The 24,825-nt window shown below is 35.6% G+C and overlaps 14 protein-coding genes across 14 annotated transcripts; 5 read left to right on the top strand and 9 right to left on the bottom strand. All coding sequences in view use genetic code 12, as the record gives it.

Moving 5' to 3' along the window:
* Nucleotides 1-522: 522 nt before the first annotated feature.
* On the bottom strand, nt 523-996 carry CD36_16480 (cytochrome c oxidase polypeptide IV, mitochondrial precursor, putative; the record flags this gene model as incomplete). Its single annotated transcript, XM_002418083.1, has 1 exon — nt 523-996. The coding sequence occupies one exon, from the start codon at nt 994-996 to the stop codon at nt 523-525; it is 474 nt and encodes a 157-aa protein (XP_002418128.1).
* Nucleotides 997-2,659: 1,663 nt separating this feature from the next.
* CD36_16470 (40S ribosomal protein S26) lies at nt 2,660-3,019 on the top strand (the record flags this gene model as incomplete). Its single annotated transcript, XM_002418082.1, has 1 exon — nt 2,660-3,019. One exon carries the CDS (start codon nt 2,660-2,662, stop codon nt 3,017-3,019), a length of 360 nt encoding a protein of 119 aa, XP_002418127.1.
* Nucleotides 3,020-4,178: 1,159 nt separating this feature from the next.
* Nucleotides 4,179-5,741, top strand: CD36_16450 (cell division control protein 55, putative; the record flags this gene model as incomplete). Its single annotated transcript, XM_002418081.1, has 1 exon — nt 4,179-5,741. One exon carries the CDS (start codon nt 4,179-4,181, stop codon nt 5,739-5,741), a length of 1,563 nt encoding a protein of 520 aa, XP_002418126.1.
* A 386-nt stretch (nt 5,742-6,127) lies between these two features.
* CD36_16440 (Cytochrome c oxidase polypeptide VIa, mitochondrial precursor, putative) lies at nt 6,128-6,532 on the bottom strand (the record flags this gene model as incomplete). Its single annotated transcript, XM_002418080.1, has 1 exon — nt 6,128-6,532. One exon carries the CDS (start codon nt 6,530-6,532, stop codon nt 6,128-6,130), a length of 405 nt encoding a protein of 134 aa, XP_002418125.1.
* Nucleotides 6,533-6,894: 362 nt separating this feature from the next.
* On the bottom strand, nt 6,895-7,668 carry CD36_16430 (Oligoribonuclease, mitochondrial precursor, putative; the record flags this gene model as incomplete). Its single annotated transcript, XM_002418079.1, has 1 exon — nt 6,895-7,668. One exon carries the CDS (start codon nt 7,666-7,668, stop codon nt 6,895-6,897), a length of 774 nt encoding a protein of 257 aa, XP_002418124.1.
* Nucleotides 7,669-7,889: 221 nt separating this feature from the next.
* On the bottom strand, nt 7,890-8,429 carry CD36_16420 (Polyamine N-acetyltransferase, putative; the record flags this gene model as incomplete). The annotated part of the gene is made up of 1 exon (XM_002418078.1): nt 7,890-8,429. The coding sequence occupies one exon, from the start codon at nt 8,427-8,429 to the stop codon at nt 7,890-7,892; it is 540 nt and encodes a 179-aa protein (XP_002418123.1).
* Nucleotides 8,430-8,649: 220 nt separating this feature from the next.
* Nucleotides 8,650-10,485, bottom strand: CD36_16410 (hypothetical membrane protein, conserved; the record flags this gene model as incomplete). Its single annotated transcript, XM_002418077.1, has 1 exon — nt 8,650-10,485. The coding sequence occupies one exon, from the start codon at nt 10,483-10,485 to the stop codon at nt 8,650-8,652; it is 1,836 nt and encodes a 611-aa protein (XP_002418122.1).
* A 751-nt stretch (nt 10,486-11,236) lies between these two features.
* On the bottom strand, nt 11,237-13,576 carry CD36_16400 (Mg2+-dependent phosphatidate phosphatase, putative; the record flags this gene model as incomplete). The annotated part of the gene is made up of 1 exon (XM_002418076.1): nt 11,237-13,576. One exon carries the CDS (start codon nt 13,574-13,576, stop codon nt 11,237-11,239), a length of 2,340 nt encoding a protein of 779 aa, XP_002418121.1.
* Nucleotides 13,577-13,930: 354 nt separating this feature from the next.
* On the bottom strand, nt 13,931-15,100 carry CD36_16390 (alpha-ketoglutarate-dependent sulfonate dioxygenase, putative; the record flags this gene model as incomplete). The annotated part of the gene is made up of 1 exon (XM_002418075.1): nt 13,931-15,100. One exon carries the CDS (start codon nt 15,098-15,100, stop codon nt 13,931-13,933), a length of 1,170 nt encoding a protein of 389 aa, XP_002418120.1.
* Nucleotides 15,101-15,712: 612 nt separating this feature from the next.
* Nucleotides 15,713-17,857, top strand: CD36_16380 (NAD(+) synthase (glutamine-hydrolyzing), putative; the record flags this gene model as incomplete). The annotated part of the gene is made up of 1 exon (XM_002418074.1): nt 15,713-17,857. One exon carries the CDS (start codon nt 15,713-15,715, stop codon nt 17,855-17,857), a length of 2,145 nt encoding a protein of 714 aa, XP_002418119.1.
* A 32-nt stretch (nt 17,858-17,889) lies between these two features.
* On the bottom strand, nt 17,890-18,969 carry PPE1 (protein phosphatase methylesterase, putative; the record flags this gene model as incomplete). The annotated part of the gene is made up of 1 exon (XM_002418073.1): nt 17,890-18,969. One exon carries the CDS (start codon nt 18,967-18,969, stop codon nt 17,890-17,892), a length of 1,080 nt encoding a protein of 359 aa, XP_002418118.1.
* A 200-nt stretch (nt 18,970-19,169) lies between these two features.
* CD36_16360 (tRNA-specific adenosine deaminase subunit, putative) lies at nt 19,170-20,012 on the top strand (the record flags this gene model as incomplete). The annotated part of the gene is made up of 1 exon (XM_002418072.1): nt 19,170-20,012. The coding sequence occupies one exon, from the start codon at nt 19,170-19,172 to the stop codon at nt 20,010-20,012; it is 843 nt and encodes a 280-aa protein (XP_002418117.1).
* Nucleotides 20,013-20,206: 194 nt separating this feature from the next.
* CD36_16350 (TFIIH subunit, putative) lies at nt 20,207-21,712 on the top strand (the record flags this gene model as incomplete). The annotated part of the gene is made up of 1 exon (XM_002418071.1): nt 20,207-21,712. One exon carries the CDS (start codon nt 20,207-20,209, stop codon nt 21,710-21,712), a length of 1,506 nt encoding a protein of 501 aa, XP_002418116.1.
* Nucleotides 21,713-21,866: 154 nt separating this feature from the next.
* Nucleotides 21,867-24,695, bottom strand: CD36_16340 (chromatin elongation factor, putative; the record flags this gene model as incomplete). Its single annotated transcript, XM_002418070.1, has 1 exon — nt 21,867-24,695. One exon carries the CDS (start codon nt 24,693-24,695, stop codon nt 21,867-21,869), a length of 2,829 nt encoding a protein of 942 aa, XP_002418115.1.
* Between the last annotated feature and the right edge of the window lie 130 nt (nt 24,696-24,825).

The raw sequence follows: 24,825 nt of genomic DNA, 5'->3' as shown, positions 1-24,825 counted from the left end.
GCGGCTCATTTGGAATTTTTTAGTTTATTCCGTTAGTTACCAGACCAAAACAAACAAATTTCACGAATAAATTTATAGCAACAATACCGATGCCGCCGCATCAAAGTTTTCAGTTTTTCTAGGGCAAGCAAATGATTTAACGAACAGCCATAATATCAAGAACGTTTAGTAGAAAGACTTGTACTACAGTGCTGGTTGGTTTTGATTGGTTACAAAAGTTTACCCCATTAATGTCAACGTGTCACCTACAATAAATTCCAATCCTTAAATTTCTGAAATAGAAGGGCTTGATAAAACGTAGATAGAACAATTTAATGACTGTAATTAAAACTGCAAAAAGTATATAAAAACTAAAAATGAAATCAGAATCATAATATGACATTTAAAGAAGTTCGCCAAAAGAGAACCATGAAGTATATATATAAAAAAAATAGAATATGGCAAATATCGGAGTCAGTCTTGAGCTTTTACTAGAACTCAAAACTATCCAATAAAGCAGAGACACTCATTCTTCTCGGTTGTCTAATGATGAGCCATTCCTGGTTCACCCAAGTATTTGGCCTTCAAGACAGTACCACATTGCCAGCATCTAGAGACTTTACCTTCTTCGACTTTCATCCAGTATGGTTTGTGGTCTTGTTCTGGAGTACCTTTACAACCAACATATCTGTAACCAATGTAGGTTGGGACTAAGTAAGGATCCTGCATTGTACCTTTACCTTCACTGATTGGCATTTCCATGTCGAAAACATCAACACCTTCTCTTTTACCTAAAAGTTCCAATCTTTGTAAACCAGTAGCTTGTTCGTAATCGGTTGGGATGGTACCTTCTTTGGCACCAGGACCAATTAATGAGGCAGCACCAGTGACTTCGGATAAATCTTTGGCTGATTTGACGGCAGTTTCTGGGGCAGTTTTAGCGGCTAATAAGACTCTGGAAGTGGATAATAATCTAGTTTGTTGTCTAGCGATTCTGAATGTAGTACGAGAAAGCATTTTTGAAAATCTATATAATCATATGTTAGTATTATGAAAGGTCTAAAAACAAAGTTTGTGCACGAAAGTAGATCCTGAGTTTAAAAATAATCTCGGGGTTTGCTCCCAGTCTCCAAATTAATTGCTATCCATATGAAATGGTTGTTCAAGTTATTGTTAATTCAATACTTATATATCAGTCTTAAACATATATGAAAATTGTTTATTGGTAGTATTTTTATGTGTTGAATACAGATTTTTCAATAAAACTGTTCATCTCATCTGAATCTACTTTGTGGTGGTGCATTTAATTCCAATCAGGATGAATCCTATAGGTATGAAACATACTATTTTATAAAAGAATAGATAATAAAATCAAATATGTATTGTGAAATATAGGTGGGTGTTGTGGGTGTTGTTGGTATAGATTTGATGAAAGTGGATATAATCGACTTATATGTTTTTAGTATTCTTCAGAATCAGCTAATAATTTTTCTGTTGTTTCTGGTTTTGGTTAATGTTCGCGCACTTATTGGAGGAATCTAATTGGTTTGGAAAAAATGTGGTCACGTGCGAGAGTTTGCCTCAGATAAGGTAATAAACCGGAAAAAACAACAAACCCCTACACTAATAACCGTGAACTGAAGAGTTTATAATCGAGTTTACTTTTCGTTTCAACTGTGGGGTATATATAATGTATACAGAGTCATGTAATCCATTCCCAGAATCATTCACTTGTGTGTTTTCTGTTAGAAAGTGCCGATTCATCGTAAGTTAATACGGTAATCAATCATTTCATAATATTTATCGACCTCATTTCTCTTTATTACCTCTTGCCAGAAATTTTTACAAGGCAGTTTTGGACCAAATTTAGGTAAAATCTACATTCTCATAAAAAGTGATGTACTGTTATTAGTTAATTGAGTGGTGACATGAAATCCACCTAAGTTGATATGAGAAACATTCGTTCAAAACAAATTCATACTTTTACACCAGTTCTTTACATCATCTATCGTTGTTAGCACATCAAATCCCCCCCAAATCAAATTCTGAGAAAAATGAAAAAAATCAGCAATTAGGGCTATAGCCCTAAAAATAAGAATTGGGCATACTTACACGCACATAGCATTTTTTTTTTCTTTATACCGTACACTTCAATACATTGATTTTATCACTAGCATTGTGTGGTTTGTGCGAGAGGAGCATTCGCACTCTTACAAAAAAATTTTCAGAATTGAAATTTGAATAGGTTTTCTTTTGTTTCTTATTACAGTAAGTAAAAAGTATGTTCTTGATTATATATACAGATATACATATGGGAAATGGATTGGATATGTCATTTAAGTGAGCTACAACAACTACAGAACCATCGAAGAAGAAAGGAAATTGATAAGATTAGAAATGAAGTAGAAAAGAGTTATTTAAATTGGGATGGTTTTTGGATAATGAAGCACTAAATTTGATATTATTACCGATTGATATATAACATAGAAATGAATCACGATTGCCAAGGAGTTGTTATAAATTGTGATTAGCACTTGGAGGACAAGGATCAAAAGAACTAGCCTGACATTTGTGATAAGATTCAACACAATTCCAATCAAAACAATAAACAGTGTATATTTGTCTTATTCCAAAACCCCTTAAGGACATTGAATACTAACAGCATTTACTTTAGTTAATCATGCCAAAAAAGAGAGCTTCCAACGGTAGAAACAAGAAAGGTAGAGGTCACGTTAAACCAGTCAGATGTTTGAACTGTGCTAGATGTGTTCCAAAAGATAAAGCCATCAAGAGAGTCACCATCAGAAACATGGTTGAAGCTGCTGCTGTCAGAGATTTGTCTGAAGCTTCTGTCTACGCTGAATACGCCTTGCCAAAATTATACAACAAATTACACTACTGTGTCTCTTGTGCTATCCACGCCAGAATTGTTAGAGTTAGATCAAGAACTGACAGAAAAATCAGAACTCCACCACAAAGAAAGAGATTCACCTCTGACAGAAAAGTTTCTCCACAAGATGCTGCTAAAAAAGCTAACTAAGTTTTGCTGATTACTGTATAGTAAGTATTTGTTAATTAACTTCTGTATAAAATTATAATAAAACCATAAAACATTTGATTAAATCTAGTTTATATCCTAAAGCTATATTGAGGCTTATGGGTAGTGTTGTTTTCTACAAAGTGTCAATTACATATACTGAGGAAAACAATTGAAGAGGAGTAAAAGAAAACTTGATAGTTTTATTATCACGTTTAATTCAGAGTCTCTTATTAGTGGGTTAAAGCTGGATTGTTCAATCGTTGCAAATGACAACCCTAGTAAAAAAACTCAAGTGAACAACCTCAAATCACACACAGTTTTGTTTCATATTCATATATTACAACTAGCTAGCACAATCACAAGATGTCGTGGCTCATAATTGTTCAAGGTGGGCATTACCTGTAATTAAATATGCTTTAGTGATTCTTTTATAAACTCATGGTGTTTCAAAAAAAATAATTATAGTATATGTTGTCAATGTAAAGAGATACTATGGTTTTTTTTTGGAATCGCACTACCACTGTCCTTTCTGTCACACAATTAAGAAGCTGTAGGATTAATTACAGGTTGGACATAATATGGACGATGCTAATATTAATTTCTCACTCGCTCATAACAGTTTTACGCTCACTTAAACAGTGTCGCTACTTAATAAAACTACAGAGAGAGATATTCTTCCTTACTTCAATTTCTCAATCCACTATAATATCCAAATCTCCCAACAACAAGAATTCAATCGACAAAACAAAAAAAAAAAAAACTCCCTTATTAATTAACAACAGCTCCCTTTTTTTTTTTTTCCTTTCTTTCTATTCTATTCTATATTCTATTAATTACATTTTAACTTCTTTGTGAATTGCCAAAATAGTTTAGACCAATTCATCGTATTATTAGAGTTTCTGGTCAATTCTTAAAATAGTTGTTGATTTTTGTTTCTACAAACTACATTATCAATTTATATCCAATTTCAAAGGTCCAACCATATTTTTTTTTTCTTTTCTTGGATCCATATCCCTTGGTCACCATTAGATCATAATACTGCAAATTCAGTCGTCAACTTCCCAATTCTTACATTAACTGAAGTCTTCAACTTTAGGAAACACTGTAGTGTCCCATTAACAACAAGTATATCAATCAAATCAACAAAATCACAAATATAATGCCATCTGATAAAAATTGGAAGTTTTCACAATGCTTTGGCGACAAGGGTGACATTGAGAATATCACAGAAGCAGATATTATATCAACGGTCGAGTTTGATCACACAGGCGATTTCTTAGCTACCGGGGATAAGGGGGGAAGAGTTGTTTTATTTGAGAGAAATCAAACTAAAAAGAAGCAAAGTTGTGAATACAAGTTTTTTACAGAATTCCAAAGTCATGATGCCGAATTTGATTATTTGAAATCATTGGAAATTGAAGAAAAAATAAACAAAATAAAATGGTTGAAAAGTGGCAACGATTCCCTTTATCTATTATCGACAAACGACAAGACTATAAAGTTATGGAAAATACAAGAGAGACAAATCAAACTAGTTTCGGAAAACAATTTAAATGGTTTGACGCATTTGCCTAGTGCTGACATAGGTATCTCGTCGTTGAAATTGCCCCAATTACAGTTGCATGACAAATTGATTTCCGCCCAGCCCAAAAAGATTTATGCCAATGCTCACGCTTATCATATTAACTCGATATCTGTCAATTCAGATCAAGAGACGTACCTCAGTGCTGATGATTTGAGAATCAATTTATGGAACTTGGGTATTGCTGATCAATCTTTCAACATTGTGGACATCAAACCTGCAAATATGGAAGAGTTAACCGAAGTTATTACTAGTGCAGAATTCCATCCATCACAATGTAATTTTTTCATGTACTCGTCATCAAAGGGAACCATAAAATTATCAGATATGCGATCAAACTCACTTTGCGACAGCCACGCCAAAATATTTGAAGAGTATTTGGATCCTCTGTCACATAACTTTTTTACTGAAATCACCAGTTCTATCTCCGATGTCAAATTCAGTCATGATGGGAGATATATTGCATCCCGTGATTACATGACAGTGAAGATATGGGATTTAGCCATGGAAAACAAACCGCTAAAGACCATCGATGTTCACGAACATTTGAGAGAGAGATTATGTGATACATACGAAAATGATGCCATATTTGATAAGTTCGAAGTTCAATTTAGTGGAGACAATAAATCGGTGATGACAGGTTCATACAACAATCAATTTGTGATCTATCCAAATGCAGTAAACACTGGCGGAGACCATAAACCAAAGTCGGTGTCTAAGAATAATACAAATAAGAGAAAAAAGAATGGTTATCGAGGACGTGATGATGATGATGACGATAACAATAATGATGACGATGATGATGACGACGACGACGATGATGACGACGATGATGACAACCAGTTTGACAAGGAGGTTCCCGTGAGTAAAAACTCTCCAAGTTCTCAATTAGATTACTATGATGACGAGGATGAACCAGAAAAAATAACTTTACAAGCGGATAAATCTGCCTTCAAGTCCAAAAAGATAAGTCCACATACTGTCAGTGGTAGAATGATGAGCGGAGTCGGTGGCAATATCGGAAGAGATTTCGAAGACGTTGATTTTAAAAAGAGCATACTCCATTTATCGTGGCATCCAAGGGAAAACTCTGTTGCCATTGCTGCAACAAACAATTTATACATTTTCTCCACATTATGAAATCACCATGAAAGCTGTTGAAAAAAACAAAGGTATTTCGAACTTGTCATCTTGTTTCTTTTATTCTTCGGTTTTTAGTATTTTCTTTTTTGTTTTCTTTATAAATTTACTGTATACATAAATAATTGTTATTTTTGTTGTTGCTTTTCACTGTCGCTATTCTGAACTCTAAAGAAAAGTAAAGAACAGCAAAGCACTAGATCCCCTCTACATTCAACTAAACGTCCAAATCTCCTTACACATGATTCATATGATTTTGGAATATATATTGAAATAATATAACCTAAAAAAAAGGGAACTAACAAATGCGTGTAGAAAACTAGAAACTAAAACTTCTTCAACAAAATATCAAACACTGTAATCAAGTAATCTCTCTTATTAAAAATTTAGTCTTTGACAACATGTCTGTTAACATCTGAGTTCCAGAACAAAGTTTTATCACCATCACCCCAGAAGAATGGTTTCAGTCTAATGTTTTGATAATCGTATTGTTGTGGCCATTCATCATCAGACAAATGAGCTTGATGTTTTCTATGTTCGGCATGTTTTAATTCAACTTTACCAACTGGAATAGCAACTAACAAAACAGCTGGAATAGCTACTAAATAAGTTAATCTTTTCCATAAATTGGTGATACCTTCGGAATGGTGAACTTTCTCTTCGTATTTCTTGATAAACTCTTCACCAACTTGTTTGTTTGACTTGTAAGACAACTCATTTAACAACTTGGATGGTTTTAAGTGATGAGAATTGAATCTTCTAAAAGTTAATTGTTGTACAGCTTTAAACATTGTAGGTGTGTTGCTTCTAATAGTGAACTAATATCAGCTGTTGTTGTAAGTAATTTTTTTTATTTAAAGTGGTCCTCTTTTTTTTTTTTTTTCCTGTCCTTCTCACCATTACCAGTTTATTAGTTTGGCCTTTTTGTCTTTGCTCGCGATTTCATTGGGCATACTAACAAAACTACAAAATCAGTCGATTTACACCTCCAATATTTAAGAGAAAGAGAAAAGGTAGTGCGAAAACCATACTTAGGATCTTTTTCGTGGATTGACTGACTACAATTATTAATATCAAGTCACCCCCCCAGTTGTTGTTAGCTAGTTAGTGTTACTAGATTTCTATTTACACAACAAAAGAGATATTTATATGATTATTCCTTATTAGTCTCACTATTGGCATCTTCAGATACTTCTTCTGGTAATTCCAGTGACAACCTTTCAACCGTTTCTTTTGTCTCTTCTTCCAGCTTGAAATAGTACTTTCTGTACCATTTTAATTGTTCAATGCTTTCTAAGATATCTGATTTTGCTGTGTGGGCCCCAGTCTTCTTTGGAGACATTTTCATTAATTTAGGATTATGTCTATATCCAAATTCCATTATACTAGACACATCAACATTTCTGTAATGCAAATGGTCAATAACTTTTGGGAACTCTTTCATCATAAAAAATCTATCCATATGAACAGAATTTCCTGCCAATAAACCAGTTCTTATCTCCGGGACGTATTTTTTTATATATTGCAATAATTCATCCTCTACAGCAGAAAGTTTTCTATCAGGGTTGGCTAATATCTTCTCTGTCAATCCTGATTTGCCATGGGTTTCAATACACCATTCATTCATTTTGTCCAACCTAGATTTTGGATAATAGATAGTACTTTCGTACCCTTTTTCATCAACAATATCAAGATCTTCGTTAGTGATAATACAACAAATTTCTATAATATTATCATCACCAAACACATCCAATCCAGTCATCTCACAATCAACCCACACCAATGGCTTCTTCGGTATCGGTATTTGTGACGTTTGCTTAGCAAACAGTTCCATTATGTCCAGTTTGGTCTTTTTAATAAGTGGCTCTTGCATTACTGAGTAAAATCGAACAATAGGAAATCTTCTTGGTACAAATAGTCTAAACATCGATTCCTATATCAAAAGAAAATAATACGAAATACATCAGTATAAACTTAGTTTCTTTAACTTTTTTTTTTGCTTGTATTATTTTTTCTGGTTTTTCTATATCATAACCGACGAGGAAGAACAGTAACGCTTGGATAAGACCACCACTACATCACAATACAACGCCAGAACAATACTACCTTAAACTTTATTCACTCTTCTCTTAACGCTACAAGCTTTTTTTACAAATTGTAAACCATATCATAATCAATTAAACCAGCAAACCGACAATCAGTAAGTCCCAAATTTTCAAACCCCACCTTCAGATAAAATGGTATCAAAGATTCTTTATTAATAATCAATATTTTATCTGCTAATTTCAACTGACGAATATATTCAATATACTTAGTTAAGAAAATATGTCCAAGATGCACACCTCTATATTCAGGATCAATTACAACTGAATGAATACCAATGTTTCTTGAGTTTTCAAAATGACCCGAATTCTCAACACCTTGGATTCTTTTACCCATTCCAGCTTCAGTGATTCTTTCTGTAGCAATTTTAGTTGCCAATATATGTCCGATCAATTTGGAATCACCAAGTGGTGTTGTCTCAAACAATCCTAGACAAATATTAGATGCAACAGAGAGTCGATATCGGCAATTTTCTGGTGAACATCTTTGTTCTGGTGGGAAACCTTTACTTTCTAGAATAATACAATCATCAATATCCTGAATAGTCAAATTTCTTATGAATTGATTAGATGATAGTTGTGTCATGAACAAATAAGGTGTATTTGAATGTTCTTTTTTGCTTGTTTGTTTATTTGTTTCAAGCATTATACAATTTATCGCGGTTATGAGCAAAGCCACACTTTGCAACAAATTCAATCTATGGGTGAATCAGATTAAACTCTTTCTTTATATTAAAATCCAATTTACTTGTCTTACTAGTATATCATAACAATGAACTATATCACTTAAAACTTAAAACTAAATTTCAATTCTGCCATCGTTTCAAATGTGCTTTATAATTTTCAGCATAACTCTTACAATAGCTTTCAGATTCAAGTAAAGCACAGTGTATAGCATTATTATTAAGTATGTCTCTGCTTGTATGCAATAAATACTCAGATAGTATTGACTTTAGTATTCCCTTGATGTGTATAATATCAACTGTGGAATCAGATCTCGACAAACTTAGAGTCATATAATCTTGAAAACTACCATTTTCGCCCTCTGCCAAAACCCAATTAGATATTCCATTGGGTATTAATAAATTCTTGCCATTACACAATCCTTTACCCTTAGTCCACGGCAATATTGGCACACCAAAATCCATATAAGACGACACAAAAGACAACTGAAAGCTACCTTTTTGTCTGACAAGCATTGTGAAATTCGGTCGATACATTTTCACTCCACATCCACATTTGCTTAAAGCTGCTCGAGCAAACCCAATCCAGACTTCTTTATCTTTGAATTGGTCCTTAACTATTTCTAACCCGTCAAAGTTGTGTTTGTCTAGTATCTGGTTGACGTTCATTAATTCAGTTCCTCCACGAAGCTCAGATATCTTTGTCTTTTTATTATTCATTCGATACTCCCAAACACAGTTTTCCGTATCCCAAAGAGAACATTTTAAAATTGACAAATCTTCAAACAGATATATGAAATATATATGTGAATCATAACCTTGCATTTTCTGATCCTCATAAATCACCAATGGTGTCCAGTTTTTTTCTGTTTTAGACTTTTTTTTATCAGGCAATCTCAATTCTTTCACTTTGACATATATATCGTTTGTGGTTGCGGTACCTGGTATCATCAGACCTACATTGTTTTTCCCAACTTGACTTCTCCATATCCAAGCCATGAAAATTGATCTATAAGTATCAAGTTTAACAAGGTTTTTAATTTCTCCAAGGTAATTAGTATTTGATGAGTTACGATTGAATGAGTTATATACAATCAACGGCTCCTCATATCCTTGTTTGTTTTTAACAAGTATTATTCTAGGATCCTCTACTCCATAAAACTTTCCACGTTGCTGCTTCACGTTATGGTACACTGGAATTGGCATAAACGATGGATACGTGACCGTTTTAAATTTCCCGGTACTATCATCCGGTACAATTAAAGTTACATTTTGCAATTCTGTCCAATTGCGATCAAATGCCTGAACATAGGACAACGATATAACTGGTTGTACCTTGTTACCTGTCTTGGTATATATAACTCTTGATATCATTAAATGAATACCATACAGTTCAAGCCAAACTGATGAGCCTATGAGTTGAAACCAATGCTTTTTGATTGTACGCTCTTGTAACTGTTTCGCCAAATCTGGGAAAAACACTGAAACTTCTTTATAATAAAAACTATTTTCATCTTTAAAATCTCGAAGTATCTTGTACAAATCTGCATTTTTATTATATATCTTGCTGGTTTCGAAATTTAAAGGTATTTTTTCACAATTTAAACTATCTTTTTCGCCGATGGATCGAAACAAATCAATGGTGTTCCAATTATACACAGTCTGTGGCAACTCATACGTGTCTCGATTTTTATACACTATATCGCCTTCATTAAGTTTTTGTCCAAATACTTCTGTGAAAAAGCTGGCCAATTTATGACTATCCGATTCAAAATTATTTGGAAAAATGACTATCTTTTTATCATGCTTTTTAAATTTATCTGATACTTCAATTGGGTCTAACGATTCTTCAATCTGTACCAAGGATGATGTAGATAATACGACAACTATGGCAACAAAGCATAGAAGTGCAAACGTGAATATTGATTTTGGGGCAAATCGGTATTGCTTTTGAACCATATATGAATTAGATAAATTACCGTTATAAACAAATTTCTTTTGTCACTTACTACTCATGAACACTTTAATTCTAATATCTATCAACTTGCAAGATTGATGAGAATATATCTATTTTAATTATTTAACTGACACAAGATCGAGCCTTATATCTATCAAGGGATTTCAAATTATAATACGAAAAAAAAATACACGGAAAAGAACAATAACAAGGTGACAAAAGAATGGATTTAGTAGAATAGTGACACTTTGCCAAATTAGTCTTCTATCATGCAAAAAAAAAAATCAAACAAATCCAAACCCCAAGCAGAACAGCCGATGATAGTAAATAAATGAATAACAAATGAAGTATTTGAAGTTTGAAAATAGTAGTAGTATGGCTTTTTTTTTTTTATTATTCCAGTAGCATAATTGAATGACATCGTGATTAAAATATAAAAATGGCAGAAAATATACACCAACAAAGTATATGCAGTACGTACAACTGTCACACACATACAATACTTCCTTTCCCCCTCGCACCGATTTTTCTCTTGTGGAGGTGGTACTCTTATCAATTTCGTAAATCACTGTTCTTTGCAATGTCAAGAACAACAACCCCGCTCAGTCCACATATTCATACAGATTAATAATCATAATATAATTCAACCAATGTAGAGAGTACATTATTGTTTTAGTTGCTGTTCGATTGGTGAACATTAGAAACTGGATTTTACACCCCCTTTTTGTTCTATAGAAATAAACACATTTTATTCTATATACGCAATTTGTCAACATCTTCTGGTCTTAATTCTTTTGAGTTATTTTCAGACTTACTGTCTTCATCAATGTCCAATAACGGCGAGTCAGGGACTATAATTTCATCGATCTCTTCGTCATCATAATCATCATAATCGTCATCCTCCTCGTCATCATCATCATCTTCTTCATAGTCGTCATCTTCATCTTCATCGTAATCATCTTCTTCGTAGTCATCATCAGTATAATCATCATCATCTTCCTCGTCAACATCAATATCATCAACCTCGACATCCTCTTCAGTAAACTCGCCATCTGCCACCTTTTCACTATTATACTCAGAATCATCATCTTTCCTATTATCCTTTTTCTTACCAAACATCATAAAACTTTTCAACGGGGATGTAAATGAAGAACCCGAGGTTGGTCTTTCAATAGTAGATGCCCTGTCCCTTGATTTTTCAAGTAATTCTGGATTATTATTATGCTCCTTGTCCTGATTTAAAATCATTCCATGACTCAATTTCTCGTTTTTCTTCAACGGAATATCATTCTTTTCAGCAACTGCCTGCTTTAAACCTTGTACATCATCTTCACTATCAGACAAATTATCGAGATCTAAAGGCTCACGCCAATAATTGACATCATTAAATTTCTCATCAGTTTTAAACTCTTCCATAACACTTCTTGGTGACCCGGGCGATCTTGGAGATCCAAGTGGAGATGGAGTACGATGATTTTGCATATACTCATTCCACTGAGCATTATTCCAATACGATGAAATCGAACTCACTTGTCTAATGGGTGGGAAAAATTGATCAACCAACTCACCAATATGTAAATACGACGACTTGTAACCAGCCAATTCCAATAATTCCATATGAACTTCACCATTGGGGTTTATTGTGAAAATACGATGCAGGGGTATATGCACAGATCTGTAACTAATAGCATCAGTGATCCTATTACCAAATCCAGCATAGAATGGAGTGTGCTCATCGTCGTCGTTTCCTTCAATTGGTTCAAAATACAAGTTCTTTATATCAGAAAGACATGCCATTTTGAACACTTCAGGCTTCTTCAACACCACCTCACGGCGCAAAGCTGCAAAGGTTCTATCTGGACTTAATATGACGGGACCAGGAGGTAATTTGATTCCATCTTGATTAACGCCCTGCAAATACTGTCTTGTTGTGTCAGCCTGACCAACAGACCTAGCTGTTAAATACACAATATTGTACCCATTCTGACGAATTTCTTGGAACAAGCTAGCGACTCCAGGGTGGGTCCAGTCACGACCAATCAAGTTCAATACATGTCCTAAAGCATCTGACTTTGTAATGGTACCATCTATATCGGATATAACTATTGGCGTCGTCGATTTCCAGAGATAAAGATTTGCAGTTACTTGGGAATTCCCATCACTGGCTTTGAATTTAAGTGAATTTTCCCCATAATGCAAATTCATTTTCGACAATTGATCAGACGTCAACCTGAGTGTTTTAAAGTACGTCTTATCGGAGTCAGACGATTCTGTAGAAAATGCGTTTAGCGAAGTTGTTGTCGCTGTAGTGAGAGTAGTTGGGGCAGTCGACTCATCTTCTGTTTCACCACTATCAAATTCACCTGTATTAGATATTCTGTAGTGGCCATTTTCGTCTCTAGTTATAAACTGTTCCCAAGCCTTGATTTTTTCTCCTTGGGGATATTCACCTTCAATTTCTTCAAAAAAAATCTTTTGGAACAATTCATCCGAGTTTTCAATGTTCTTTTGTGAATTAGGCTTATATCCATCCAAATCAATAACCATGTCACCGTTCAAGTCAAACTTGGTAGGTATATTTAATTTCTGTGTGATTTTTTTTGCGTTTTCAAATGCTATTTTGGTTTTCAAAGATGGTGTAGGACTCTTTGATCTTGGACTAGGAATGTCACTCAATTTGATTCTCTCTTCGACATTGGTATTTTCATTTAAATCCAAATCGTCCGGTGGTTCAGCAGCTGTGCTGGCCGGTGAAGATCCTGGTGACGATACCGGTGAGATAATCGGTGAAGTCAACACACTGTGTGATAAGGCATGGTTCTTGTCATCAACCTCAAAAACAAAATGGGCCTCGCCTCCATCACCTAATTTCATCGGCAAATTAGTCTTGATGTCATTAACATATAAATCAATCTTTTTTTGAGATGGTTTGATTATTTGGAATTTACCGAATCGAATATGCCAAGGAGATGTGTGCAATGTCCCGTCAGGGTGCTCTATAACTATAATATCAATTGCTCCAGATAAAGTGGCTGGGTTCAATGAATTCCATTGATTATAAACATAACCTCCTACTTTGCCAACGTATTGCATTGCTTTTGGGTGTAATGTTGAAAAATAGAAAAAAAAAAAAATTAAAAGTTGCTCTAAAGAAATAGGAAAAGATAAAGAGAATAAAATTTAAAGATTAATATTATAATCCCCAAAAAAAATATTTCTGGTGGAGAATCAACAAATTTGTTTTGTACGAAAAAAGTACCACTGAGAACGACAATTGACAAAACTCAACTTTGTAGATCGAATCGTTTAAAGACCCTTACACGACATTATTATTATTGCCAGTTTTCTTAAGCTTGCTCTTTCCACAAATACCAACAATCCAAAGTCTACAAGTTGCTTTAAAATAACAATAACATAAAACTTTGTATTAACACAAACTTAAACTAACTAAACAACAGTTATAGGATCCTTGCCACTAGCAATATTACATTGGTGCATCAATCTTTTACCAGCTTCTCCCAAATGCGCTAGTTCAGAAACAACCGAATGGGTAACTTGTCTATTTCCAAAAATAACTAAATCACCTTGTTTCCAAGCGTGGGCATAGATTTGTTCAGGAGCAATTGCTGGTCTCAAAAACTTATGAGCTTTTTCTCTGGCCTCTTTCAAGTCTAAAGTTTTTGTAGATCCATCAGCTTGCTTGGTGTGCAATTTATATAAGCAACAACCATGCACTTGCAAATGATGCTCCTTGGTGACAGGATTTGTCCATACCATTGGCAACTTTTTCACCTTGGATTCTTCCCATTCGGGCAAGTCTTTAAAATCACGTTCTTTCCCTTCTGATACCATCGTCAAACCATCCCAAGTGGCTTTAGCAGGAGATATGAATATATATGGATGTGGTGCATACTCAACAGTGGTGTTTAGAGCAAATTCTTTATCTTCATCACTCAAATTTTTGAAAGCTTGAGCCCCACTGAAAAAGCAAGTTGCGCCTCTTGCAAGTTTCAATTCGCTTCCGTCATCTTCATAAACAACCTTTTGGTATTCTGTAGGTGGGATTCTGATACCTAACAATGTGGTAACTTTTGGAGGAGACAAATCATACAAGGCACTATCAATATGCCATCTGTAGAATCTAGTTTGGTTTTTGTTTTTAATTTGATCTTCAGTCAAAGGTGTATGGTGGAATGTAGTATGGGTAGGATGAGTCAAGTTGATTGTTTCACCGTTTTCATTACCTGGCTCATCTGGGGAGAAAGTTCCTTGACCCAAAATTTGGACTTGTGGCTGAGATTTCACTGAGCAACCATCTTTCTTTAAAACAGACTGGTCATGTCTAAACTCTTTACCATGACCATAACCACCACTCATGTCTTTTGGTTCTGGGATTGTTGGATCAAATCGCTTCGTTAAATTGTATTGAGATTTTGGAGACAAGTCCACTTGATCAGGAATGAGAACAACAAAATGTCTTTGAACAGCATCATCAAGTTTGGTAAAATCGTCATCTTTTAAAAGTGAAGGGTCGTTTTGACAATAGCTTGGTAACTCAATTGAGCAGCCAAAAGGAGCATCAGCTAATGGGGTAACAACTAAAGAATCTTTGTGCATTGTATTTAGGTATGAAGTTTGAATTGAAAATTAAAAATAAGAAAAAGGAAATCCAATCATTATTCAAGATAGGACATCCTAGATATTTATAGTTTGTCATGCTGTGGTTCATTATTGATAACAAAAATCCATTGAAGACTGCATATGGTTCTTATCACAATAAAATGTTCCGTTGGGATTCCGTTGGAGAGCAAAGGAACTTGCCGATGGTAATTTCAAGGGAAACCATATTTATCGGGATGCCGGTAGGCCCTGTCGTAAGTTCCGGACTAACTATTCAATTATCAAATAAAGTAAATCTTTAATCTCCTGATCATGTGTGATACGTTTTTTATATCATGTATACATCAATCAAACAGCCACTATCTATTTCTTATTACTATCAAGATGGAGGGCAAAAAAAAATAAAAAATCCTTCCCAACGAATGTTAGTACCGCAAAAAAAATGAATCACGCATAGGTTTGACTGACACCCCTTTCCCCCAGCGAATTCTTCATCAGCCCAACAAAAACAGAAGAACTTTATCCAAAAGAAAAAAAAGAAAAAAACACAACTAAACATCTTGAATTACTAAACAGAGAGACAAAACTTATATATATACAACTTGACAAATGGGTAATTACATCACTGTTGCCACTTGTAATTTAAATCAATGGGCTTTAGACTTTGAAGGTAACAGAGATAGAATTCTTGAATCCATCAAAGAGGCCAAACGACAAGGTGCAAAATTGAGGGTTGGTCCGGAGTTGGAAATCTGTGGTTACGGATGCCTTGATCATTTTGCTGAGAATGATTTGTATCGTCACAGTTGGGAAGTTTACGGAGAGATTTTATCCAACCCTGAAACTCATGGGATTTTGTTGGACATTGGTATTCCAATTATCCACAAATCCATCAAATATAATTGTAGAATTATTTCATACAACGGAAAAATTTTATTGATAAGACCTAAGATATATTTAGCCAACGATGGAAATTATAGAGAAATGAGATACTTCACTGGCTGGAATAGACCCAAATACCACGAAGAGTATCAGTTACCAAAATTCATTAGTAAAATCACTGGTCAACCTAGGGTTCCATTTGGTGATTGCATTGTTCAGACTTTAGAAACCAGACTAGGGTGTGAAACTTGCGAGGAATTATTCACACCGGAATCACCCCATATTACCATGGCTTTAGATGGGGTTGAAATATTCACCAATTCGAGTGGATCTCATCATGAGTTAAGAAAATTGGATACACGATTGAAATTGATAACCGAAGCAACAAAGAAATGTGGTGGTATCTATTTATACGCCAATCAAAAAGGGTGTGATGGAGACAGATTATATTATGATGGATGTGCAAGTATTATTGTAAATGGTAATGTGTTGGCACAGGCTTCACAATTTTCTTTGAAAGACGTCGAAGTTATTAGTGCTACAGTAGACTTGGATGATGTTAGAGCTTATAGAAATCAAAAATCTGCTAGTGTGCAAGCGGTTAATCAGTTGGAAAAATTTAAGGTTATCTACACAGATGTGGAGTTGTCTCCAAGTGATTATGTATTTGATCATTCGATCGTCCCATCAAAGCCACAACCAATCAAGTATCACACTCCTGAAGAAGAAATTGCTCTTGGGCCAGCATGTTGGTTATGGGACTATTTAAGAAGATCCAAATGTGGTGGTTATTTTTTACCATTAAGTGGAGGTATAGATTCCTGTGCCACTGCAGTAATTGTTCACCTGATGTGCAGATTGATTGTGGAGGCAGTTCCCAATGATGACCAAGTACTAAAGGATATTCAAGCAATTACTCATGACGATGATTTTGTGCCAAAGACCCCTCAAGATATTGCACAGCGTATTTTTTACACTTCGTTCATGGGCACTGAAAACTCATCTAAAGAAACCAGATCAAGAAGTAAGGAATTGTCTTCAAAGATTGGTTCATATCACGTTGACTTGAACATGGATAACTTGGTTACTTCAGTTGTTTCCCTTTTTGAGGTTGCTACTGGGAAGAAACCAATATTCAAGATATTTGGAGGATCAAATACAGAAAATTTGGCTTTACAAAATATTCAGGCCAGATTGAGAATGGTTTTGAGTTATATTTTTGCCCAATTGTTACCCTGGACAAGAGGTAAAAACGTCCCTGGTTTACTTGTTTTGGGTAGTGCTAATGTTGATGAATGCTTACGTGGATACTTGACAAAATATGATTGTTCATCTGCCGATATCAATCCAATTGGAGGCATTTCTAAAACTGATTTAAAGAGGTTTATTGCCTGGGCAGAGATAAATTTTGATTTACCAATATTACACGAATTTTTAACTGTGACACCAACTGCTGAATTAGAACCAATCACCAAAGATTACGTTCAAAGTGATGAGATTGATATGGGAATGACTTATGACGAGTTATCGAGGTTTGGTACTTTACGTAAAGTTGACAAGTGTGGCCCATTGGCAATGTTTATAAAATTGTATCACGAATGGTCTCAACCTCCTTACAATTTGAGTGCCAAGCAGATTGCTGAAAAAGTGAAACGTTTTTGGTTTTTCTATGCAATCAATAGACATAAAATGACGACTATGACACCAGCATACCACGCCGAACAATATTCACCTGACGACAATAGATTCGATTTGCGACCATTTTTAATCAATCCCAGATTTCCTCATGCCAGCAAGAAAATCGATGAGTTGGTTGAAGAAATCGAAAAGAGACAACACGAGATAGATTCTAGCAATAAAAGTGTAGATTAATTAACGATATACAATATACATATATAAGTCTGCTACTTGTTTATCTTACCTCCCCATTTTGGAACAAACCCCAAATCTTCTTTCATAAATATTTCAGGCGCTACAGCTCGTTTTATATAATCTGTAAGACACACTGCAACATGATTAGGTAAATCCTCATGAACAAAATGCCCCGATTTTTCGTTATTTTTGAAAACGACCAATTGATACTTTCCCTGCATTTGTCCAATCATCAATTGTTTATCTAGACTTTCATGGGTTGATAGCATCAAGAGTTTGGGTCCTTTGAAACCCAAAAAGTTCTCTGACAATCCAGCAAACCAGGTCTGCCAATAAGGTTTGGTTTCATTTAAATCAGTTATCCAGGTCAACTTATCAGTGAACAAATCGGGCACTGATAGTCTAGCTGATTTTTCATTGAATAACAAGAAGTTCATATGCCACAGAATAGCTTTAGATAATGATGGAAACAGGAGTGGTCGTCTAGCAATAAACAGCGGCATAGCATTAAGCGATTGCACAGCTGCCTCCTCTACAATATCCAATAATATTAAACCCTTTAGAATATCATTAGGATATAATATAGAATATTTTGCCAAAACTGCACCCCCCAATGAATGGCCCAATAAGAAAATTGAATTCTGTTGGTGTTTTGAAATAAATTGTTCCAATACAAACGATACATCTTGTACCAATGTGTTTAGGGAGAAATCTGTAGTAGCTACACTTTCTCCATGGCCTCTAGTATCAAATAAAAATATCCCCACGGACTCATCTTCAATGTGATTCACCAAGTTTCCGAAAGTCATTGACGAAGAACCAGCTCCATGATGACAAAAGAGTACAGATCCAGGTTTCTTTGAAGGTTTATAATATGTTTTAAACTTATAGCCTAACTCGTTCTCATAGAATTCTTGAATAAAATTAGTTTCTTTAAATTGTTTATAATTTCTTAGAATAGTCTCGTCTTCAGCGTTTGCATTGATGCTATTGCCAGTCGGCGGCATGACTGCAGGTTCTGGTATATCATCTTCATCTACTAAACCCGATAATCCCAAAGCTGTCTCTTGTTCTTTTATTCTTTTAAGGAATGCTTTATGTAGCTCTGACATTCTTGTATATAAAAAGAAGCACGTTATAAAAAGTGGAAACTTGATTGCAACAAAAGTCTTCTCTTTTTTTATGAGTATTGATGTCAAGTGCAAACAAAAGTGGCTAGGCTGACAAAAAAAAAAAAAAATACGTTTTTCAAAATACAGAATTCCCTTACACGAGTAGCGGACCTCCCCATATATGATTTGTTTTTCGAAATATGCCGACAGATCTTACTCCGCACTTTCAGTATATGGCCACAAGCTTGTTTGTTGGTTACAAAGCTCTACTAAATAATGAAACTCCAGTGTCGTGTATAGTCGTGGATTCAAAGTCAGATAAAATTATCAGTATTGGCTACAATTACACCAACCACTCTCTTAATGGTACACAACACGCAGAATTTATTGCTTTACAGCGATTTACGGAACAAAAGCCGAGCATTGGTTATAATGATTTAATCTTGTATGTGACAGTGGAGCCTTGTATTATGTGTGCATCTTATTTACGTCAGTTGGGTATCGGAAAGGTGATATTTGGCTGTGGGAATGACAGATTTGGAGGGAATGGTACTATTTTACCAATACATAGTGACACTACTTTACCAAATGCAACCTATTCCAGTATTGGGGGTATCTGTAGGACAGAAGGAATACAACTATTGCGGAATTTCTACATTCAACAAAATGAGTCAGCACCAAACCCTAAAATCAAAAAGAACACAGATATCGAAAGTAAGGAATACCCAGATAATCAGTTTTGTAGCATTTCAAAAGATGAATTTTTAGAATTCTATGGCAAAGAAAGAATGCATGTTTATGACGGAAAGGTTTTTGAAATTACCCCATCAATAGATAAAGGTTATGATGTAAAAGACTTGGTAACATTGGATATGATGCGAAAAGTTCCATTTCTAGAGGATGAATTGGGACGGATTACAGATGAACAAATCATTGAATTTCACAATTTGTTTTTCAACATAAAAGACAACGGAATGGTTAATTATAAAAAACCAATATGTAAATATAACAGCAAAAAGAGACATTTTAAAAATGATGAATAGTAGTTAATAGATTTCAAGTAATGTTGTCTTTCTTTTTTAATCCTTCTCTGTTTTGGCGAGTCTATAAAGTGATGGAGCAACAAGATCAAAAAAAAAAAAAAAAAACCAACAGCCAACTCTGTAGAGAAAATCATTCCAGAACTTTGGTATATATTGAGATACATCCACAAGATATAAAACTACACATTGCTGAAATGGATGATTCAGATGAGGAATACATGGGCTCTAAATCGCCATCCTCCAAGCTTTCCTCGACTGCTCCTGAAACAAGTTCTTCGCCTGGGGCAAAGAGCGGTGTTTCAGCAAGAACTCGATCTTCGCGTCGTGGTGAAGTAAGTGACTTGAAAGGGGCCAATGGGTATGCTTGGGAAGATGAATACCAACGATCCTGGGATATTGTGAAAGATGACGAACAGGGAGGCAATTCATTTGAAGCAATGGTACAATCGATTATTGAAAATAGAAAGAAGAAGATAATGAAAAACCCCAGTACTCCATTTCAGAGAGGAATTATTCGGACATTAATTATTATTATAGACGGATCACTGGCCATGAGTGAAAAGGATTTACGACCTTCAAGGCTATCCATGACATTGAATTATTTGCAAGAGTTTGTTGTTGAGTTTTTTGACCAGAACCCTATATCGCGATTGGGGATAATATTGATGAGAAATGGGGTGGCCAATTTGGTCAGTGAGGTCAGTGGTCTGCCACAATATCATGTTGATAAAATAAGAAACTTGAAAGCCAGACAACATAATAGGTTTGAACCAAAGGGCGACCCTTCTCTACAGAATTCTTTGGAAATGGCCAGATCTTTATTGAAGTTTAATTTTGGTTCTACATCCAATAATTCAAAAAATTCAAAAGAGATATTGGTGATATTTGGAGCATTATTTACAAGTGATCCTGGCGATATTCACAAAACGATAGACAGTTTAGTTAAGGATGAAATAAAGACGAGCGTTATAGGGTTATCTGCGCAAGTGGCTATTTGCCAAGAGTTAGTAAACCGGACTAATAAAGAGCCACGTAATTCTCAATCAAAACACTATGGTGTTATAATGAATGAATCTCATTTCAAAGAATTATTGATGGAATCCGTGACTCCGTTGCCATTGACCGAGAGTGAAAAACAAATCCAAGAATCAGAGCAAAACGGTGTTCCAGTATTACGAATGGGGTTTCCAACCAAAGTGCAACCAACCTTGACATCTGCTATTGGTGGTTCTGACTACATAATTGAGTTCCCACATCTAAATGCTTCCTTCCCTACTCAGGGTTCTGAAGATTCCAAGGACGTTGTGGAAATTCAAACAAATAAGCCAGCAGCAGCATCTTCCCTAATTGGGTATCAATGCCCTCAATGCAAATGCAAAGTTTGCAATTTGCCTACGATATGCCCCGTGTGTGGACTAATGCTAATATTATCGACTCATTTGGCAAGATCATACCATCATTTAGTCCCTCTTGCTCCCTATAAAGAGGTGAAAGTGAGTCCAATCTACGACAGCACGTACTGCTTTGGGTGCCAATTGAAATTCCCTGAAGGTGTTAAGCTAGGAACACTCAAGAAAAGTTTAGAGTCCATGACCAGTTCACGCTATCGGTGTTTGAAATGTTCACAGGACTTTTGTATAAACTGTGATGTATTTGTCCATGAAGTTCTTCACAACTGTCCAGGTTGTGAAAATAATTAGAAATGTATTTAGTTTTTTTTTTTTTTTAAAGTTTAAAATGTATACATAAAACTATAGGTACTTATACAAAATTCAAAACAATAATCATCAGCGTGAAAAAAAAAGCAACAACAGCGACTCAGAAAAAGATAGTAGGTGTGCATTTGTCTTGGTATCACTTACCTCCCCATGTACTATTATTACCTTTTTTGCCTCCCCATGTTGAATTGCCACCGCTGCCCCAGGTACTTCCTCCACCCCATGCGGAATTGCCTCCCTTATTTCCACCCCAGGCAGAGTTTCCTCCTTTGTTTCCACCCCAGGCAGAACCTGCACCTTTATTACCACCCCAGGCAGAGCCTGCACCTTTATTGCCACCCCAGGCGGAATTTCCTCCTGCTCCTCCACCCCAAGCAGAAGCACCACCCCAGGCAGAGGCAGCTCCAGCACCATATGCTGGAGTCTTACCACCATCTCCACCAAAACCAGCTCTATTTCCTCCCCAAGCCGATGTACCACCACTGGCAGCTGCTACGGAAGGTGTCATACCACCGTTCCAAGTGGATCTGTCTCCATTTGAACCATACACTGGTGGGTTAGGTTGTGAAAGTTCCGGTGCTGCACCAATAAATCTTAAATAGGGCACGGGCTGACCATGAACAATAACATTCAAGTTGTTTTTAAGGACTTTGATCTTCTTGCTCTTTGTGTGTAATTCGATTCTGGCATACAAGTCGTCTGCTTCTGTAACCTTACCTTTCAATCCCTTATAGCTACCACTAGTAACAGCTACATCTTTGTACAACAATTTGTCTCTGCCACCAACTCTAGTTTTTAATCCAGCAACAGCGACAGGATTAGGTAATCTCAAGTTTGGATTCATACTTGTCAAATCTGGACCTAGACTTTTAGACACCATTGAATCTTTTGTAGCAATTGTCGTAACATTCATACGGTTCGCAACAAATATACCCAAATTTTCCACTATTTCATTAGATTTGATAAACAATGCATTTTTGTAAATATGCAAAATAGCACCTTCTCTAGATTTCTCACCCAACAACTCTTTAACAGTGTCACCGACTCTTATAGTCATACCGTTTCTATCAGTAGCTACTTGTTCACGGCGGCTCTGTTTGAGTTTGGAAGCAATACCCGATTGTTTAACACTGATTAAACGGCCATCGGTGGTAAGCACATCGAATATGTTTTTCTCAGCCTTGACAATAACCCCTACAGTTAAACCACTCAATTCGACCAAATCCTTGATATCATACTTATTACTCAATAAATCAAAATTGGAAGAAGCATCTGTTGCTTTCACAAGATAATTGGCAAATACTCTTACATCCTCTTTTGTTTGGTCACTGACAATAACGACAGAATCTCCGTCAATCTTTATAACTAACCCAGTCTCATCAAAGTGCTTACCTTCAACAATTCTCACGTGGTCACCTTCATAGAAAATTTTCCTCAAATCATTGGCAGGAACTGTCAATCTTTGGTCCACAAATCTTGGATCACCACTATCTGTAACCTTTATCGTGATTTCATTCAACGCAGTTTCAACGACAACACCAATAGTTTTGGCCTGTTCACCACGACGAATTTCAACTTTATCTCCAGGCTGGAAAGCTGTCGATGATTTACCCTCACTTGCATTGTTGCCTTTTAATGTTGCGGCTATCGCTTGTAAGTTTAACCCATCTTCATCATTTTGGTTTTGGAACCTGTCCAACTCTTCAAGAGTGGGATTAACATCCTTGGTTTGAATGAACTGCAATTTAAAATCTTTGTACAAGTACCCATCATAGTACTCATTACCACGATAGATGAAACTGTTGGGAACTCTTCCCATCTGGAGTTTATACGGATCATACATTCTCGCCTTTTGTTCACTAAATAATGCTGGCATCGGTTTGATTTTCAGTTTTATAACCTTTCCATCAGGTCCTATTTCATCATTCTGTCCATAATCAAGTCTTGGAACAACCTGACAACGCACATCCAAACCATTCTCTGACAAGTTATCAACAATTGCTAAATCACCTCTATAAATTCCCCTCTTGATTCTTACATAAATTCCAGGACGGATTTCAACATCAGATGATTTAACTTGCTTCAATAAATCGGGATACTCTTTCACTGGAACCAACAACTTGTCTCTAACAAAAACATTTACCATACCCACGAGAGCTTTATCAATTGCATCGGGTCTTTTGGCTTCGATATATATGTATCCGGTAAATGCATCTCTTTGGAATACAGTTAATATATCTAAAGGGTTTCCTTGTCTCTCGAGTGTTCTCTTTTTTTCATATAATTTACGAACCAATTCCTTCTCTCTACCGGGTGTACACCTGATAGCGTAAATAGATGGATCGTTGATCGATGGCATTAATAATTTTTGCGATACAGTACCACTGGTAGCAGTCTCTCCCCTATATACTGAATGGGTCTTTCTATATCTTTGCTTTAAAGTTTCTGCCAATTGTTCAGCGTCTTGATCTTCTGCTTGCTGACGACGATTGTCGTATTGTCTGTGTAATCTATCATCCTGTGGCATCTTTTCCACTGTTTCGACTGGAGCATGGTCATCAGTGATAAATTCCTCTCTCATCAACTCTGCTTCTTCATCTTCATCGTCTTCATCTTCTTCTTCATCATCGACTTCTGCTTCTATATCGAAGAATTGATTAGCTCCTCTTCTTCGTTTTCTTCTACTAGAAACTTCTTCTTCTTCTTCGTCATCCTCATCATCCTCATCTTCTTCTTCTTCTTCTTCTTCCTCTTTCTCGTCTTCTTTTTCTTTGTCATTGGTTTCCTCTTGCTCCAGTTCCTCACGAGTACGTTTTAAGGATGTAGTATCATCGGGATTCTCAACCTCTTTGTTCTCTTGTCCTTGATCACCAGCTCTTCTGAACTCTTCATCAAAAGTCAAATCATCATCGTTAGCAAATGATGGTTCCTTTTTTACTTGAATAGGTTGATCACTGTCTGACATTTGGTTTAGTTGAGATGATGCTTAAATTATTGGGAGTATCAGTGACCAGATCTCTTTTTTCGATGTTGTAGTCGTTGAGCAACAGCAAAGTGGAAAAAAAAAAAAATAACAGAACTGAAAAAAGGTCGTG

This window comes from Candida dubliniensis, chromosome 2 (genome assembly GCF_000026945.1).
Source record: "Candida dubliniensis CD36 chromosome 2, complete sequence".
NCBI lineage: Eukaryota > Fungi > Ascomycota > Pichiomycetes > Serinales > Debaryomycetaceae > Candida > Candida dubliniensis.
Note: the sequence above shows the minus strand (reverse complement) of the source record. Positions and strands in the feature narration are given on the sequence as shown.